The following is a 20,374-nucleotide window of genomic DNA, read 5'->3' as shown; positions in this document are numbered from 1 at the left end:
TACTTTATTTCATGCCCACCTTCTTTATCTAACCATAGTTTTGTCCTTTTAACAAGCGCTACAAAAAAGTTATCCTCCCATCGTTACTGCAAAGGAAAAATCTCTAAAGCTGAATGTGATGCTAAGTCTACGCTTTGGTGTTCGTTCTCTTTATAAACCTAACAATTCATTATTCATCCATTACTTGTTACCGAATTTCCTTCTAATTTTTTTTGCATGTAACAGACCTATAGTAAGATTTGGCGAAGCAAGAAAGACAAAGCAGGTTAAAAAAAAAAAAAAAAACCCTACTTAGAAAACATCATTTTTCTTGTTTGATTGTTCGACCTTCCCGTGAGCAATGAACGACCTATTTGCCTACATAATCTTCCGTCACTGCCTGCTTTTTTTTCGTCAGGGGAGGACAGGGGCTGGGATATCAATGTTGATGACCTTTGGGGATGAAAACAAGTTGAGGAAATTCCAGATAATCCTTGCTCATTTTTTTTCCATGTAAGAATTCTACAGGTTTTGTGATTCATAGGGGCCATGACCTTTTTTTTTGTTTCAAACCAAATTCGGATTACTAGTGAACTTGAAATATTTCGGGTTATTGTTGTTTTTTTATTCGTCTTCTGTCTGGACCGGTTGGTTTGTGGGATTTTTATGATGCAATAGTTGCTTACCCTATGAAACACAGTATAAACCAGGGTATAAGGTGCGCAGACTTTTCTAGGGTAAGGGCTGCTTCTAATATTTTCATGGTGTTGCAGTCCACCCAGTGGCCTAGGTGTGGTAAGCTAAAAAATGGTCTGCAATATTTATTATAACTTAATAATAAATATGGAATATGTACTTACCTACATAATTACAAACATAATAATAGCCACAAATATAGTAATATCAAATGATGCATTTAACATTAAACAATTCAAAATACATTAAAAAATAAATCATTTTCCTCTAAAGTTAGTTCTCGTAGTTATAGTTAGAGGACTTAGTCTGCATACTGTCTGCCAATCTTGAATATCTCGATATATAAATACTAACTGCTAATCTTGCATTGGATTCTAAGTGGTCGCCTGTGAGATTGGAATGATATTCAATCTTGATTATATTCATCGTTGAAAATGCAGATTCATACAAATAGATAGAGCCAAAGAACGATGTTAAATAGTATGCAACTTTTTTGTACATGTGTCGTTTACACATTTATCGAATCGTTTTCTTAAGTGAACACAATCGCACCGATTGCCAAAAGCCGATTCCCTGTCTGGCTATCTTTGGTGTTCCATAGACGTTTCTTTTAGCATGTACGTCTTGGGTCTTAGTAAAGGCTGTCACCCCAAATTGTCTTGGTGGGCCATCGGTCGTTTGCGATTTACTTAATGCCTATCCCTGGTATAAGCTTTTAAATACTACCAGCAAAATAGAAATAATAACGGCGATTTTAATTTGAAATGCAATTTTTGCATTTCCACTTCTATGCTCGATATATCATAACATGAGATTTTTTTTTTCTTTTCCTTTATTTGTGAAATCATAAAAAAGATTTTTATTCATAAGGCCTTTATTCCTTTCTATTCCGAAGCTGAATACCGTAGTAATAGATTTTGACACCGATAAATTTTTGTTACTATAAGAAGTCATAAAAACTTGTCACTATTAAAAAGTCTTTTTGCAACATAATAGTTATGAAGTTGTAAATAATTTGCTGTATATTATGAGATTTTTATGGTAAAGTTTGTTCCATTGTTATTGAAACTGACGATCTCTCTTAATTCAAAAGCTACTTCCTTGATTGTATATCCTAACAATGATATTTTTTTATTTTCAGCATCATCAGAAAATGGCTATTAAATCTTTGCTTTCCGTAATGCTCGTCTCTGTTGCGGTGTCTTCAGTGTTTCCAGCTACTTCAGCACTGAACATAGACTTTGTCTATCATCACTTCCCTCAGATGACTGCAATTTTACGACAACTAGCCAATGAGTATCCAGAATTAACAAAGCTTTATTCAATTGGAAAATCTGTCCAAGGTAAGTTCGAATTCTTATAATGTCCAATTGATATTCCAGTCAATCACTTTCAGAATTTTTTTTAATGCCGCATATTATCTTCAGGATTGTTCTTCGAGTAATATTCATCTGTGTTTTAAAAATGATTCTTTTAATTAGAAATGAAATTTCGAATAAATAAGATTATTTGATGAATATCTCTCATATTTTTGAATCTTTGTGATTGTTATCAAAATGAGCTCAGGCCATTACATTCTAAGAAGTGTTTGGTTGATATATTGTCGATAAAACTAACTCCAAGGCCAATTTTTATTAGGCTTGAAAACTTTATATTAAATATTTATTTTTAATTTAATTTTTAAAATTTTGCATTAATTATTAACTGAAATATAAGGTATTCTACTGTTGGCTATATTCACTTTTCTTTTTGAAATAATTTCTTGCTGTAGAATTTCTAAAAAGCAATATTGGTTTCTGTTCTTTATTTTTGCTTGTAAATATTAAGAGGGAGCATTGAATATATTTTTACTTTTATCCTTGTAATCCTACTATTCTCTACGTTCTCTGACTAATTTCTCTAATTCAGGACTCAATTTTTTTCCTTCCTTTAGTTACAAGAAAAATAAAAATTATAATTGAAATTTTTTTATAATTTTTTTTCTTTTCTTATTCACATATAAACTGTTAACTTAAAATAATTTCTTATCAATAAAAAAAAATCTAAGTTTTTAAATGAAATTCTGATTTGGAATCATTTGCTTTCTTTGTTAGTTTTATTAAGGATTAGGTGATTAGTTTTTGATTTTTTAAAAAAAAATATACGAATTCACTGTATATAATTAAAAATATTTAAAAATAATAATTTCAACTAACAAATTTCTTAGTATTTTTATTAATGTAGCTAATTATTAACTAAATATTATTTATAATTTTACAAGCTTCTCTGGAAAAGGAAACATAAGATAATTAACCAAATCATGTAGTAATATTTTAACTATGTAATGGTTATGTGAAGTAATAATTAAAGATGTGTATATTGTTAAAAAAAAATCAATAAATATTTCGATATCCTCAAATAGAATGACGACGAAATTGTATTGTACGACGAAAAAATATTTCATATTTTTAAATAAAATTCGGAAAAAAAAAATGTAAAAACAAAACTTCTAACCAAATGAATGAAAAGAAGTAGAAAATTCGCATTCCTTTTTTTCATCATCTCATGGATCATCTCATGTAAATATTGAAAAAGTATTTCTCAATCTCACGAACTGAATTTGGTTTATGAAACATTTACAAGTTCACTTTGACCCTATCGGGGAAAAAAAAAAAAACACTTTAGAGGAAATTCCATTCTTTTACGACATGCGACGCGTGTGATGTTAGATTTTCAGACAGATGAAATAAATTTATGGCCCTTTTTTATTAGTCAAGTGACTCTCTTTCGGCAATATTAAGATTTCTTAATCCTCTCACGTACTGAACGGAAGTCTTAAATATATAATTAGTCTTGACCTGTTACTGCCATCATGTATACTAATGTTATCGGTTAAGTGAAAGTGATGTCTCCGCATCTCTTTTCTCACCAACATTTCGTGACTCTTCAACTCGACTCATCTTTTCAAGTCACCGATTTTACAGAAATGTTTCGATTTTTCGCAAGGCCGTGGACGAAGTCAGAAATGTGATGGAATGTATTTGCAAAGCTGTTCACGCGAATTTGATTCTTTACTTTAAGATGCTTTTTTCGTTTGTGGCTGAGGGGTTACATTTAAGAATGCTAGGATTTTATTTTAACGTACTTTACTTTATAATGTTCAATAAATGTTACTATTCACTAACCATCTTCAGCGACCAGCTGTGAGCCCATTCTATTAATTCTTATTTTAAGGTTTTTTGAATAGTTAAGGCCAACTCTGTTGGACTACATCTTATTAAAGCAGAAACAATCAACAATCACCATTTTAAAATCTAACTGCTCAATAAATATATTAAGATTGCCTAAATATGTTTGTAAAACTGCGAAATGAGTGAAGTCACTTCAGTTGTTGAGCCTAGTTAATGGTTGATCCAATTTTTGATTGTTGAGGTTTTGCCAAAATTTTAATTCTCGAAAATGGTGGGTTTTTGAGGAGGTAGTCATCCATTAATGAATTGATTATTAATTTTTGAATTTTAAGTTCCCCCTATGTGTAAAAAAAAAAAAAAAATGATAAAATTTGTACGACAGTTACAGTTGGGAAAGAATTGCCGTGGAGAGTAGTTGGAGTTGTCGTGGATCACCCCCTCCCCCATAGAGAATGCGTCGTGAAGTAGTTTTTGAAGTTTCTGTCGAAAATGAGTGATGGCGGGACAGTTGGCGATCATTGACCATATCTAAGGACCATGAGCTTTCATATGAAAAGAAAATGCTGATGAATTAGTTTGTGACTGATGGATTGGTCCTTTGATTTGCCTAATTATTTTATGATCGCAAATTTTGCAAAATATATATTTTATTTAACAATGTGATTTTTTTTAAGAAGATATAGTATTGTTCAACAACGGAGTGTAAAACACTCCGCGCATTTGCGCATGCGTTAGGGTGGGTTTAATTCGTCAAAATAGGGGTGAAAGGAAAGATCAAAGGAGGAGATGTTTACATTTACTAATATCTAATAGGGGAAATCCAAGGTCAAAGAAAATACCGGAAATGCACTCATCGTTCCGCGTCTCACCTCTTAATGAGATGGAGTCCTCGAAATGTGGTCGTCTCAGAATCCGTTGACGAGCTATAACCACGAAGTTCTATTTTTTATAACAGACACAAAGAAAATGAACAACCTTTCTGTGAAACGGGTTGTATTAACCAGGTTCCGCACATTCTTAAGCTTCAACTGTCAAATAATCGATTAGTGATTTGAAAGGTGCATTGTTATTCTCAAGCAAAAGATAATGCACAGCCAAGTTCCGAGTGACATTTTACTGCTCATTTTCGTTGCATCTGTTAGGGGTTCCTTCTAATGTACAGCCGACCGCCACTGAACGCAACAGTATCGATAGGAGATAGGATTTGTTTGTTAAGGGGGGGGAGGTAGTGGAATTTTATGGCCGTCTTGTTTAGTGGCGGAAATGTTGGGGGAATAAAAGATAATGGCTTTTTATAAACATCTGACATTAGGAAAATTAAATAGTGTCTTAAATTAATAATTGTGATTGATATTCATAATATCAATAAAAAAGAATGATCTCGAACTTGAATATAAATTCTGGATATTATGTATAAATCGTTTAGTAATGGTTCTATTTATCACGCGCCTAAGTAGTATTATTCTTTTAACCAAAGAGAAAACCATTACTTTTTACTAGAAAAAAAATTAATTAATGGAAAGTTCTGGAATGAATGGTAAAGGGATAAAAAAGTCGTTTTGAAGGAATTTTTACTTCAAGTGACTTTGTTTTTAAAGAGGTTTATTGAGCATAACACCCTCTCCCCCCCTTTTTTTTTTGCTATCCTGATATTTTTTGAGATAAAATTATAACTATTATTTTTATATTTTAAATTTATATTTTATAGTTATAATTTTTGAGAAAGTAATAGTTATAATTTTTATAACAGCTTTGTTGAAAAATTCTATTTATTTTCGCTGTTATATTTACTTTTATAATGATGTAAATATAATTTTCTAATGTAACTTCTATTATTTATTTTTTTACATGCAGTACTCAATTGTTGCTGGAGCTATTCATTTAAGGGTACTATCGTAATTCATCAAAATCATGATAAAAATATCTTCTCCAATTGACTAATTTAAGCTTCATAAAGATCTTTTAAAATTAAAATAAAGATTACAGATTTTATCTCGTGTATCATTTGCGGTTAACAACTGCAAAGAACAACAGTTATGATAAACAAATCCTTTGTTAGAAAGATAGGCGCGTAGTAAGTCGATTCTGATGAATAGAATGAAGGATTACCTTATACAGCATATCCTGCATTCTTCGGTCAAGCTGTCTTCGATTCATTTTATGCGTTTATTTTTGTCATAGTTATTAGTGCGCGCAATGCACTCGCGTGTGGACATTCCGTGATGGCTTTTGGAAAACTCGTTTTTGGCTGGATATTTTTAGGTGGACATTTCATATTCGGATGCGTTGTAAAAATATTTTTTTGTCGATTCAAGTAGGATTGTGAGAAATAAGTCTGAATTGATATAATTTATTGTTCAATAATATTATATTTTACAATTATATTACGCATCATGATTGATTTTAGGATTTTTACATTTAATGAAACATTTCAACATTTTAATGAAAATTTGTGTCTAGCTTTTATCAGCGATAATTTTCATAAGATTCTACTATTTACTGAATAACTAGTAGCGCTCAACATTTCAAGAAAGAGATTTTCAAACTGCTATTGAAATATTTAACCCTTACACGGATGGTGCCTCCCACTCGCGATTTAAGACGGTGCATCATTTTGACGTTTTATTTATTTATTTTTCAATTTTGATTGTTAACCCTTTATTTACTGACGGTACTTACCGTAAGTACCATTTAAATCTGGCTTATATCTTCGTAATATGACAATTTTTGCTGGTGGTATTCTAAAGAACACCGAGAATGTAACCCAAATAACAAGAAGTAAATATATGCTAAAAGTAGGAATTAAAAATTATTTAATAATTAAATTAAGATATTTCTATTAATTAAAATATTTTTCTTGGATTATCTGGGATTATTCGGCAAGAAAACTTAACTATTAGTGCAAAAAGGAAGTGGAAAAATTGATGGCAACATAATTCGGTAAATAAAGGGTTAAAAGCGCCTACAGAATGGTAAAAAGATGTAAATTAATTTTTCAAGGAAATTCGACTTAAAGAAATTATGTATATTTATTTTTCAGAGCAATAAACAAATAATTATACATCGAATTACTTTTCTGAGTGCAAAATGTTAAGATGATTTCCTTGTAACCGAAAGGTAAAAATGCTGAGAAACGTTAAGAAAAAAGAATTAGTTTTGACAAAAATTTTATTTTTTATTTGTAGCTCTTTTCAAAACGATTTTAAGTTCTCTTACTTATATTATTAAGCTGTAACGTAATGTGAATTAAAAATAAATTTACTATTTTATTTTTTTAAATGATTGAGGTTTTAAAACGTTTCTCCTTTTACAATAAAGCCTAAAACAAGCTTCGTTTTTTTCTTTATTTCATTGAGAAAAATAAAACAAGAACTTGCTAATCACAATTAAATGCTTGCAAAATTCATTAATATAGCATTTCAGAATGAATATCAGATTCCCCGGTGCATCATCTTATCTCGACCTCAATTAAATCCTAAAAACAATTTATGAACTTATCTGTGAAAAGCGGAAATTACATCACTAATTTCTATTAGATGCGATTTTCCTCTCTTTTTATGATGCCGGGAAGTTTCTTCCATCAAGAACTTTATCGTTGCTGATGGCAATGCAAGAGAGATGCAGAGCTTTACTATTTAATGTACGTGTCTAATGTTCTTGCCTCAAATTATTCAAGATGATAATGAATGCATAATCTTTGTTGCGATAGAAATGCAAGTCGCAAATTGGGGCTACTTCACAATGCGAAAGTTGTATTTGCTTCGGAAAGAGTAATTGGCTCCCAAAGGGGTTGTGATCTGTGCCAGCCTCGTTATGTTCTTGGAATTTTTGTTTCTCTCGTTACATCATAAAGTCAAATGACTAGCGTGAACATTATGCACATACTAGTTAAATATAATTACAATATAATTCTTTCATGCAATTATTTACATAATTTTTACATTGTACAATCATTAACCCATCTCATTCCATTCCAAGATCAGAATGGTTTTTTAAAATTGCTCCTTGAATCAATTCAATGAAATTTATTAAAGTTTCAACTTATAATAACTTCCAGGCATTTATATATATGTTTTATGCTAATTTTTTAATATAATATAAAAATTAATACATATATTAATTAATAGTGGCGGGCTGAAAATTAAAAAGCGCGTAAAGGTAAATGGTTCTCTAATTATTGGTTAATCAAGACATTATGTAGAAAATTATTGTAATTGCAAATAGTTGTGTGTTAAGTTTAGACATATAACATTTTCAATTTTAGTGACTATATCAAATGTTGTCGTTCAAATTTGATCATTGAAAATAATGAAACCAATAGTGCATATATACTTATAATTCTTAACTTTTTCCTGATTTTAATTGCAAATTATTTCATTGTTTACAAATTTTATTTTTTAAAGTTTTTCTTGAGTTTATTTTTCTTAGTCATCTGCATTTCCTTTCAGTTTGCATTCTGGCTTCTAGTACCGAATTGAGCCCCTTAAATGACGAGTTCAGCTTGTCTTGGACTTCCTTGAGATAGCTGACAATAACGAGCTGCACTCTCCCGAAATTATTGAAAATTGATGCTCTTTATAAATAGTTTTATATACGGATTTTTTGTGAAAAAAAAAACAAGCCATAAATTTCCATTTCAATCTTTCTTCTTAAAATTAAATAATAATAATAATAATAAATTGTCTGCTCGAACAGTGCTGTCTGAAAATGAACTGAAGTGCAAAGGGTTATTATTTTGATTGTTCTAGGTTTTGATTGATTATTTTAGGTTAGAGCTTTTCATAGAACTATGAGAAAAAGAACTTTTAAATAAATCTGTAATGCGCAGAGTTTAAAAAAAAGTTAACTTAGAGATTTATTTTTATGTTCTCTGATTTGTTTTAAAAGGTTGGGCATTATGAGAATTTATTTAAGTACCTGCTATGTGAAGGACATAGCATGAATGTTTTATTTCGTTTCATATGTAGGAGTTCAAAAGAATCGTTCAGTTTCGGTTGTTAAGCTTTGATAGAGAACAAACGTCAAATGATTATTAATTATGGCCTAATTTAGAGGGAATATCCCGAGGTATCTCTCGGGTACTACCTGAAAGACAAAGCAAAACCTGAAAATCAATGAGAAATTTCCCAGAACAGCTTTAAAAGTCCTTGAAAAACGATTCACTTGAATGTAAGAAATGATGGTAGAGCCATAACCAAGAAAACAGGGAGGAGCCAAACTATCATTTCTTGCCAACGACTTTTCCCGAAAAAAAGTAGGGCAGTAAATTTATTGAAAACGACCTTTAAATTTTGCTTGTCTACCTGCGGGAAAAAATCCTTTCTTCTTTGTTCTAAACTTCTGCCGTTCACTGCCCTATGGCATCTTTTATGTTAGAGGGAACGTCAACAATAGAATGAGATAAATAATTTATCCCATTGAAGGCTGTTTCGGAGATCTAGACGAAGGCATGTCAAGGATTTCGCTGTTTGGAATGGTTTTTGGTAGATGCCTAATGGATGTTACGGATGGACGTCGCCCTTGATTGGAATGCTTGTTAGGGATAGTTGTCAATGCCGTTAAATTGGCTTTAGGGGTAGAACTGGAATTTTCTGTTTAGCTCGTTCTTAATTTTATCTAGATCAGTCTCGAGATGAAAGCAGTAGCATTTTTGAGCAGTCAAGGCTGTATAATCATTGGAATCAATCAATTAGATGTCTTTTATTCTAAGATAATCATCCGTAAATAATATCTTTTTGAAATTTATACCAGTGAAATGTCTGATGAAACGTTATCTATTCCTTTTTTATTTTATTTTATGTATTTTTATAAAATGTTACAAAAGGCTATTTTTTATAGTACTATATGAAAAATTAAGACACAATTTCATAGATTAATCTGCATTTTTCAACTTTTCTCATTATGATACGTTTTTATCTTTTATAAAAAATACATAATATATACCTAATAAGTTTTAAGAAACTACACGTTTTTATTTTCTTTTTTAAATAAGTTTCTTGGAAATAAAACAATTTCATCTGCAGTTTATATATATATATATATATATATATATATATATATATATATATATATATATATATATAAAATTATAATAATACATTAATTTTGTTTATTATTGTTTCTATAATATTCTAATCATATACTATAGTTCACTTCGAGATTTCTTTGTATTTTAGGAAGAGATTTATGGGTTATGCTTGTTACAAGTGATCCTAATGAAGAACCTTTGCTAAAGCCTAACGTCAAATATGTAGCCAACATGCATGGTAATGAGGTAAGGGCTTTTTTCTTCGACATCCCATAAATCTTCTCAATTTTTTGCCCCCATCAAAATTATTATCTACGCTAACATAATTACTAACCTTGCACGTTCCTCCATTTCTCTGCAGATTTAAGATATTCACCAACAGATAGCTTTTTATAATGACATCCCATTATATTTAACGATTTTTTTAAAAAAGAAAAGGCTTCATGAATTGGCGGCTTGCCTAATAATGGAATTGCTTCCTTTTAACTTTTTCTCGTAGTTATTTTGGTAGCCGAATTAGAAAAAAAAATTAGCACCCCAGGGAAATGATAAAAGCACATTAACAGTTTCGTCGGTTGTAAAATTTTTATATTGCTTTTCTCTATGTTGCTTTTAAACTGAGTACTTAAAATAGCAACAATTGCTGTTGAAGAATTTTTACTGGTTATTTTGAAAACTGCCGCATTCTTTCATATTTTTTCTATCAAAATATTATTCATTAAATATTATTTATGCTTTTATATATCTTTAAAGTATTACATTTTTTCAGAATAATTGTGATATTCTTTTATCATGCTACAAAATTTGCAAGTTATTTATTCAAGGTAGTAATTGTCGCATAAAAATATAATCGCCAAACATAATATTGGGTTTTAGTGTTAATAGACTAAACAGGTATTCTCCTGTTATGCCGATGCGGAAAATTAATTTTTTTTATTACAGCATAATTGAAAAACATTTTTGTCATAATAAAAAACTTGTAAGCTATTTATTGAAGGTAGTATTTATAGCATAAAATATAATCTCCAAGCATAATATTGAATTTAAGTGTTATTTTCTTTGTAGACTAAAAATGTATTCTCCTGTTATGCTGTTATTTTCAAATTAAGTAATATATGAGCCGTTGTCCTGGCCTAGAGGTAGCGCGTCTTCCACTTAATTTGGGCGTCCCGGGTTCGAGTAACGGTTCGGGCATGGTTGTTCTTCACCCTATGTTCTATCTCTGAGGTGTGTAAAAGAGCCCCCTGTAAAAAGGGGTTGTGCAAGCGAGTGTGTGTGTTATCTTCATACGAGCTAGAAATCAGACTTCTGCATTCGGGTGCTCAGGGGTCCTTACACCCTTTCCGTGGTAACGCGGACACGGCATCATCAGCAATATATGAAAGGTTAATTTACTAGGACGTTATGAAGGGATGCGTAAAAATTTTTTTAAAAAAAATTAACTTCAAAAAGTTTAGTTCTAATTCAATGGATTATTTGTATTGATTCGAAAACCCTTTTCTTTTAAAATCTAACATTACCTAATATTAAAAAGTGATAAATTGTTACACCACTAATATATTACAAAACGTCATCAGCAGGGCTGCTAAAAATAAAGTTTTATCCTTGGATGTTTATGATCTCTTGTGGCTGTCCAAATCATAAAAATTGGAATAGTACGCATGCGCATTTTGACATCTGGTTGTGTAGACTTTCGCTATGCTGGTGTGAGACGATCAGATTTGTTGAATGCCGGAATAACTGAATATCATTTGGGAGTATTCAAGGCACAACAATGAACAAACTGTACCGAACGAGACTCTATGTTCCATAAAAGTAGTCCAAAGAACCATACGTCTGTAATGCGTAATTTGTGAGAAAATTGCAAAAAAATAACGATCTTAAATTCTCTAATTTTCAGTTAGGACATATGAATTTTGAATGCCTTTCTTGAAAGAGTATATCCAAGTCACTGTAAATCAATTGTTTTGAAAAAAAAAATGGAAATAAATATTTTCCAATTGATTTTTACAGAATGTGAACTTAGTCATTTTAAAAAAATTATAAGTGATGCCTAGGCTCTGAAACAAATCACATAACTGTAGCATGTTTTGAACCTAACTTAACATTATTTCTCTTTGCATTTACTCATAGTGCAGCATTCTAGGTAACCTAGTTGTAGTATGTTTTCTATGGTATAATATAATATATTATAATACAATATATAGAAATGTTTTTATTTCCCATTTATTAATTTCTGAAAAATAATTTTACTTTTAAAATAAGCATGCAAAATCTAAAATGTTTCACTTCAGCCTGTAGGTCGAGAGTTGATGTTGCATCTGCTATCCCTTCTGCTGGACGGTTACGGAAAGGACAACTACATCACTTGGCTGTTGGACAACACGCGGATTCATATCATGCCTTCGATGAATCCAGATGGGTTTGAAGCATCCTCTGAAGGTGAATGCTCTGGAGTACAAGGAAGGTAAAAATGTTACTTTTCACACTTATATAATTACTAATTGATGTACCTTGTTCTCGTATAAAATATTTGCAATGTAAAAGTTAATTTTGTATAAATTATTATAATATGCAAAGTCTTTTTTTTTTTTTTTTTTTACGCCACGCCATTTGATTGGCTGTCTCTAAATTATGGTCACTTGTAATCGCTTGAAGACGAAGCTATATCACTTCTTTCTTTCAGTTCTTTTAGGCATCGTTAAATAACTACTTTAAATTGATAAAAGATTTTCTTAGACATGAATTGAAAATTAAAAAAAAAAAATTAATGGTAGAGTAAATCACAGCCTTAAATTTGTTATCGTATTTCAAAATCGTTTGGGTTACTATAAAGGCCTGACCGGACCTCCGTGACAGCAATACTGGCGGGAAATATGGTTGAATCATAAGGGCCATCACTGGCCACGGTACAGTCTTTCCCGTGGGAAGCACGTCTCTTCATCGATAGGAGGTAGGTAGCCAACCCCCACCGTATCTGTACCTACCCGGGTGGGGAGAACTAACCACCATACCGGAAGCTTCTCATTCTCATTTCTGAGGTGTCCCTGAGGGTGGGAGAGTAGACTGGAACAAAAGTTTGATAGATTTGGACAATTTGAGGTTTTAATTAATATGTTGGATAAATAGATTTCCATCCCATTGTTATGGTTAGAGGACAAAACGTACGAATTTAGACCACCCCTCCCCTAAAAAGTCGATTCTGGTGCAAGCCACATTCATTGTGAATCTAACGTGGTCTGTGTGGGAATTTAGAACAGGGTAATGAGAAATGTCAGCTCCGGTATTCGACTTTTTTCCAGGTCTTCTAAATCTATTTAAAGATATCTTTCATACAACTATTATCTGGCCATAAATTTGACTATTTAATCTACTCTTAAAGTAGAAAAGAAACATTTAATATTTATGCCAATGTTATAGTTCAACAGTATCCTCAATTGTAGTTGAATAGTATTTTTAAAAACTTTTTCTGATATAGAATATGCTTTATTTCTGAGTGGTGATTTTGCGAATTTGATTAAAGAAGTTCTCTTGTCATTAAGAACCTTGTAGTCTTTCGAACATTTTTCTACTAAAGTTTATCGCTACAAATCCTTCGCCCCTCCTGCCGTAGCATCCGGGATGGACTAAATAAGGGAATTGGTGCAACAAGCAACATCGAAAAGGGGTACATACAGGTGTACATGCAAAAATTCTGGTATGAGTATTGTGTTCGATGCTGGTATAAGCGGCTTATGCGCCTACTCTACATGCAGAAATACGACACAACTTGGCGATGGGCTTCGAAAACAATATCATATTGTTATACTCACCAAGGAAGAGAGAACCTGTTTGCTGTTTCCCACATACGAGGGCCGCGGTAACCTGGTGGTAAGGTCTCGGCTTCGGAGCTGGAGGCTTTCAGGTTCGTACCAGATTTCAGGGAAGAACCGTCGTGTAAGCGGGTCTGGTGCGCGTTAAATCCGTCGGGGCCAAATGTAATCCCACCGTTATGGGACGGAATTTTGGCAGGGGGTTGCCAACTGAGATGTCATCCTTATCATCTGACAGCGGTTCAAAATTACCAGAGCCGTCCCAAAATAGCCTAGAGTTGTTTTAAAAGGAGACGTTAATTTAACTATGCTAAACAAATCCCTCCAGCCTAGTGTATGTGGTGAACTAAATAAGAGAATTGGTGCGACAAATATCGTCGCACACTATGGTGGATGCAAAAATTCTGGCATGAGCATTGTGATCGATGTTGGTATGAGCGGTTTATACGCCTATTCCTCATACATATGACCCATCGTTGGCGATGGGTTTCGAGAGCGACATAACATTGTACTCTGTCCGGAAGCAAGAACCTGCTTGCGGTTTCCTACATACGAGTTTCCTTCTATGTGCTATCTTTTAAGTTTTTAAGTTAGTCATTAACTAATTTGTCCTGAGTAACCGAAAAATAATTGACTTGACCAATAGTAGTTCTAACGAGACATGAAATTATGTTTTATTTTTGATGCACCTTTTCCTTTTGTCATTTTCTTAGGGGCAATGCCAATTCTGCTGATCTTAATCGTAACTTCCCAGACTTCTTTGCCGGACCACCGAAGGCAGGGATCCAGCCGGAAACTCGGGCTGTTATGGACTGGATCAGGCAAACACAGTTTGTGCTGTCTGGAAATTTTCATGGTGGAGCTCTGGTAGCCAGTTATCCTTTCGACAATATCCCAGCAAATTCTCCGAAAAGTGAGTGGCATGATTTCTATCATTGTGCTAAATATTTATTTTTTTGCAAACTAACAATAATTTAATCGTTTTAGTACATAGGCTTGCATATTAGGTTTTATTGCTTTACGTATCGTTGATTATTATGTTGATTATGTTTGAATTCATTAAATGCAAGCAGTTTCAAGAAAAAATCTCTTAAGATTAATCGCTTTCTATTCAATAGCATTTATTGCTTAATATATTAAACTCTTTTTGCAAGAAAAATTTATTTCAGTTTTCGGTATTATAAAAAATGCCTAGAATGTCGATTTTCATCAATATCAATAACAAATATATTTGCTTCCCTACACAAATGCTCCGTTTAGTATTTCAAATGCCCGCTTTAGAGCAAAAATGATCTTACTTGTTTAGTTTCATAAAACAAAGCATTTTGGTTATTCACAAGCAATTCAATGAACAAAATATTACAGATTGACAAATAAGTTTTATTTACTGAAAAAACATGTCATACTAGATATGCTGTATATTCAGTTCTTCAATTTCTTTTGTATAGTTCTTAAAACAACTGTTAACATTCATGGATGGTTAATTATAACTGCTTTTCATATGTTGTAGATTTCCGCAAATTCGGCAGTCCATCGTTGACTCCAGACGATGACGTATTTCGCCATTTGGCCGAAACCTATTCTTTCAACCACAAAAACATGTACTTGGGTGTGACCTGCCGAGACGGAAGTCCTCCTTTTCCGAACGGTACCACAAACGGTGCAGCGTGGTATTCCTTGATTGGTAATGTTTGTTCCTTGTTTCTTACAGAAGCTTGCATACTTCGATTCGCAAACGTATTTATTGGATGTTTATTATATTTATTTCTTAATGCAGGCGGAATGCAGGATTACAACTATGTGTGGGGTTCTTGCATGGAAATAACCTTGGAAATTTCGTGCTGCAAGTATCCGAAGAGCTTCCAGCTTCCTCAATTCTGGAATGATAATCAGAAGGCCATTCTTCAGTACCTTGGTGAAGTCCATCAGGGTATGAATCACTTAGCCGAAATTTTAATTTAGAAATGACTTATTTTTTGGTATCTTTATATACAAAATACCCTTGTTCAATACGTAGACCAATTTATAAAATTCTTATTATGTTACCAATTTATAACATTTTGAATATACCTGTGCAAGTTGAGGTTCGGACTCTCAACGTTAGGGTTCATAACCGAGTAACAAAGCCACTAGACAAAAGTGTACACTCCTCTCCAGAAGTTATCTGGCTTATGATGTTACCACCACATACCCTTTTGGGTAATTTTGAATGTATCTTTTCATTTTATTTTTTAATCCTTGAAATTAAATATATATATATAATATATCTCTTAATCTAATTTATATCCCATTTAATTTTCAAATTTTTATCTTAATGTAATTCATATTAACTTCGTTCTAAAATGTTCTCTTATTTCCTGATACAGTTCCACCATTTTTTATTTAATTACTACTATACTGTAAAACTGCTGAAATCAGATTTTTCACATGCTCTAGGTGAAGGCATAAAAATCTGTTATGCTTTGCAACATTCTTTTAAACCTACATAAAGTACCTAAATTCCCTTTCCCTAAATTGACTCGTATTAATGAAATCCCTATCAGAATCTCATAGTACAAATCACTGAGGAAAAAATTTCGGTCGATGTGAACGGATGCTAGTTTCATCATCACTTCTTATACATAATATGCCTCCCGGAATGGAATAAATCAAAGTTAAAAATTCAAAAGTTTCTTCTCTTCTGCCACGTAAATCTCATTTTTTTGCATTAATGTTTCAAAATATCGGAACTTTCAATTAAATGTGTTTTGCTTTATTGTTCTAAAGTCATACTATCGATTTGTTTATATTGGATACACTGATGATGACATAAAATATTTTAATATTTTATTATCGTTTTCAGGTATATGGGGTCAAGTGATTGATCAGAATCATAATCCCATTCATAATGCAACCGTGAAAGTAAGGGGCCGAGAATTCGGTTCCAGGACTACTTACAGGGGAGAGTATTGGAGAATTTTGCGACCAGGAACTTACACTTTACAAGTACAATTTGTCAATTTTTTTCTTAATCCCGTTATAACTTTTAGAATGACAATCATATTTCATGGTGAAAAGATAATAACTATATACTTTTAATTTTACTACAAATTTTTACAAGAATAATTGTGATTTTGTAAAAAAAAATAAAAAGAAAAAAGACCATTGTTGCAAAACTGTTTTGCCAATTGGAAACATTTAAAAAAAAAATTGAAACTTTGATATGGATAACTATTTTGAATCAACATATCTGAAACACTAATAATCAGGATTTTAAGTTTGTTTTGTATTTAAAAGTGTGTGTTTTTATTGACTTACCCATATCTAAACTTATATTTGTAATTTTTCATTAAATTAAAAAAAAAATACTTAGTGCGTGAGAAAGTACTTATTCTTGTATATAGTGATTCAACTCAGTTTTGACAGTTTTCATGTAAATCATGCTTCAATTTCTTGTTCTAATACAACATTTTGCTATTTAAAATAGTACTATAAATAATTATGAATATTCTTTATTGGGATTATTATAAAATAAAGTTACTGCTGATCAATTATTATTATGTAATTCTTATTAATTAATGTATTATTATCAATATTCAAAATGATTACATTTACAATATTACAAAATGATTACATGTTTTTTTTTTTTTCATTTTGTTTTTGTAAGACCTTTACTTTTAGTGAACTTGATGAGGAATAATTAATAATCTTTTAAATTGTATTTTATAATATTTCTGATATGTAGTGTAATTTTGTGCATTTTGTTATAACTTTTGCAATAAATGTAGGTTTTTGCTATTAAAATATAATTTTCGAAATGAACTTCTGTGAATTCTGCAGCTTTTTGGAATGATATTTCTTGGATTACTGAGAGCCTTCTATATTTTTGCAAAAATTAACTTAACATGATTTTTTCATAATATATGATTTTTGATTATAATTATTATTTTGATATAAAGACACTATAACTTAACACAAATTTTGCAAAACATTATAGTGAATCAAGTGATAAAATTTTGCAGAATCATTATATAAATTTTTCATGCAAAATGCATAAATATTTGTTAGATTTAATTTCAAAATACGATTATCATTGCAGTCAATTTTATCTCATTTTTTAATTGAACTGAAAATAATTTTTTTTCCTTTTTGCTACATTTTAGGTTGAAGCTAGAGGATACGATCCTGTTGAACTGAACGTGCACGTTCCCAAAGGCGTTACAATACAAAACGTCACCATGTATTCCCAATCGTCTACTTATTACGAACCAAGGAGTGATCCAACTTACCAGAAAGGCGGTTTAGTACCTAGCATTAGCCCAGTGCCTAATGCTGCATCATACACAGGGACAACAGTTAAAGGAATTTGGCCCACATACACGGTAAATGAAACATTGACCAGTGCACCTTCATTCAATGTCACTAATGAAACTGAAACATTTGATGTAGAAATTTTTACTGATGTTTCAAACACTTCTATGATTAATCTTGTTTTACCAACAAATAGCACAGATTTTTATTCAGATTTCAAAACTGATTCATTTAATGGTACAAGTGATGCCCTCACTAGTTCAGATTTGAATATCAGACCGCTGAAAAATATGTGGTATATTACCTATGCAGTTTTGTTCTTACTTTTTTGTTAATTTTATTTTGTTATAAACACAATACTTCAACATGCTCAATTTTTGAAAATTTACCCAATAATGCTCAATGTAAAATCATAATTTCAAAATACTCATATTTCCTTAAATATGAGAGCATGTTTAGCATTTTTATATTGTGTTTAGTAAAAAAAAAAAAAAGACATATCAGCAAAGTTTATTAGAAAAAGTATTCAGAAATTTTTTTATAACTTTACATTTTCAATGCACAGAAGTCGCTTCTTATATTTATACCTATTTAAATTGAATTTATAAATTTTAAATTTAAAGTGGGTACACTGAAATTAATATACATTAGGCTGTTTTAAAATATTTAATACTTATTTAAATTTATTAAGCTGTTGAATGAAGGATGTTAATGAAGGATGTTAATGAAATTTATCTTCGAATATGTATGAAGCAAGGCAATATTAATTAAAATCTTCCCATCAAATTGAGGTTTATAATAAATCCAGAAAGCAGAATTTTTAGAATAAAATAAAATGTAATTTAAATGTTTCAATTACCTTATAAATGCCATTATAAAGAATTTTAAAAAAAGCTCTTTCACAAATGTTTTTTTTTTTTTTTTGAGAAAGAAAGTTTGTTATATCACCTTAACAGAGTGAATAATATTAAAAGTCTGAATTAGTTGATAGATTTAATAATTTTAACCTTTTCAAATCGGATATTGTCGCAGTAGTGATATTAGACTTCCAATCGTTCAATTGAATATTGATCTTAATGAGTAAAAAGACTAAAGAATTTTTATTTAACACTGGGCCGAAACGTACCGAGGGAACTTTAACGAGTACGCTTTCAGAGAAAGTAGATAGAAAAATAAATAATAATAATTAAAAAAAAAAGAATAATTTAAACTAGAATGATTTATTAAGTAAATAAAAATCCTAAATAAGTTTCATGTGGTTGTTTTAAAAATGGTATTTAAATAAATAAAAAAAATTCTAGATAATTTACACAAAGTAATTTAATTACCATAGTAATACAATTAATTTTCTGTGCATTATGTTTTTCTCTATTATAATTCATCATATTGATAAAAAAATACTGTACATAATAATATTTCAAAAATATATCATTGTTATTAAATTTATTTATAGGATTATAAAATTTGCCAAATCTGTATAAAAAAGAATTATGGGAATGTATATTTTTAATGGTTATACTACAGGGATCATAGAGAGGTTAAAAATTAATGAAAATGCTATTGGAGGGTATGCAGTTCTGTCAGGGGAGCAGGCAGCAGGATTATCTTGGTACAACCATAACATTAGCTCTAAGTTGAAAGTAAGATTTTCTGTTTCACTACTACAGACTCAATTAAAAATATATTTACTAAGCAAGTTTGAGAAATAAAATCTTAAGATCATGATTAAGTTTTCCCACTTTCGTTGTTGATGTATTAGACAGAATAAAGGCATAATAGTTACGTGAGACAGCACGATGACAGGGCTTTAAGCTACTACTTGGAATCTAAAAATAAGAGATGAGTTAGAATATTTTTATGTTAAAATTATTATTTTTATCCAAGAAGTATTCAATATGCAAGAAGTATGCTGACTAGTTGACAGTCAGCATCACAAAGCATGATAATGCAATGCAGATAACATGAACCTATTTTATTATTTATCTTATTTCTAACTTAACTATATAGTTCCTATATTTTCTAAATATTCATATACATTCATTGCATGCATTTAACATTGGATGTTTCAAAATGCTCATATATATTTATGTATATTTTTGTCACTTTTCTGCACGATCTGTGTTTCTTTTTGTATTGCACATACCTTTTTGTCTAATCTTATGTGATATTTTGTGGTTGCATGTACTGTTGTTTCCTTCTACTAACAATTTCTAATACTTTGTCACTAACCCCTGTTATTGTAACCTGTGTACTTCTGCATTAAAGTGTGTGTGTAATAAATGTGTGTTTTGTATATTGAAGAATTTTATCTTCATAAGTGCATATGTCATGTTGGCTGTAACAGTGGGACTTTAATTAGCACATAACCAAACTATTTTAAAAATATTTTAAATTAGAAA

At 30.8% G+C, this 20,374-nt stretch overlaps 1 protein-coding gene across 5 annotated transcripts in view; it reads left to right on the top strand.

Annotated features, from left to right (window-relative positions):
• LOC129965638 (carboxypeptidase D-like) overlaps positions 1-20,374 on the top strand; it is a 68,886-nt gene that overhangs the window by 40,530 nt on the left and 7,982 nt on the right. For 2 of the 5 annotated variants that reach the window (XM_056079712.1, XM_056079711.1), the window contains exons 1-9: positions 721-789; positions 1,817-2,018; positions 10,022-10,119; positions 12,168-12,340; positions 14,399-14,598; positions 15,196-15,369; positions 15,463-15,615; positions 16,528-16,670; positions 17,828-18,046. In XM_056079712.1, coding sequence (XP_055935687.1) covers positions 787-789; positions 1,817-2,018; positions 10,022-10,119; positions 12,168-12,340; positions 14,399-14,598; positions 15,196-15,369; positions 15,463-15,615; positions 16,528-16,670; positions 17,828-18,046 — 1,365 coding nt within the window. In that variant the 5' untranslated portion in view covers positions 721-786. Of the gene's footprint in view, positions 1-720; positions 790-1,816; positions 2,019-10,021; positions 10,120-12,167; positions 12,341-14,398; positions 14,599-15,195; positions 15,370-15,462; positions 15,616-16,527; positions 16,671-17,827; positions 18,047-20,374 lie in introns of those variants that run through there. The other 3 variants (XM_056079708.1, XM_056079710.1, XM_056079707.1) reach the window with 2 other exon arrangements.

This window comes from Argiope bruennichi, chromosome 4, assembly GCF_947563725.1.
Source record: "Argiope bruennichi chromosome 4, qqArgBrue1.1, whole genome shotgun sequence".
Taxonomy (NCBI): Eukaryota; Metazoa; Arthropoda; class Arachnida; order Araneae; family Araneidae; genus Argiope; species Argiope bruennichi.
The sequence above is the reverse complement of the archived record's forward strand: the minus strand, read 5'-3'. Positions and strand labels throughout refer to the sequence as shown.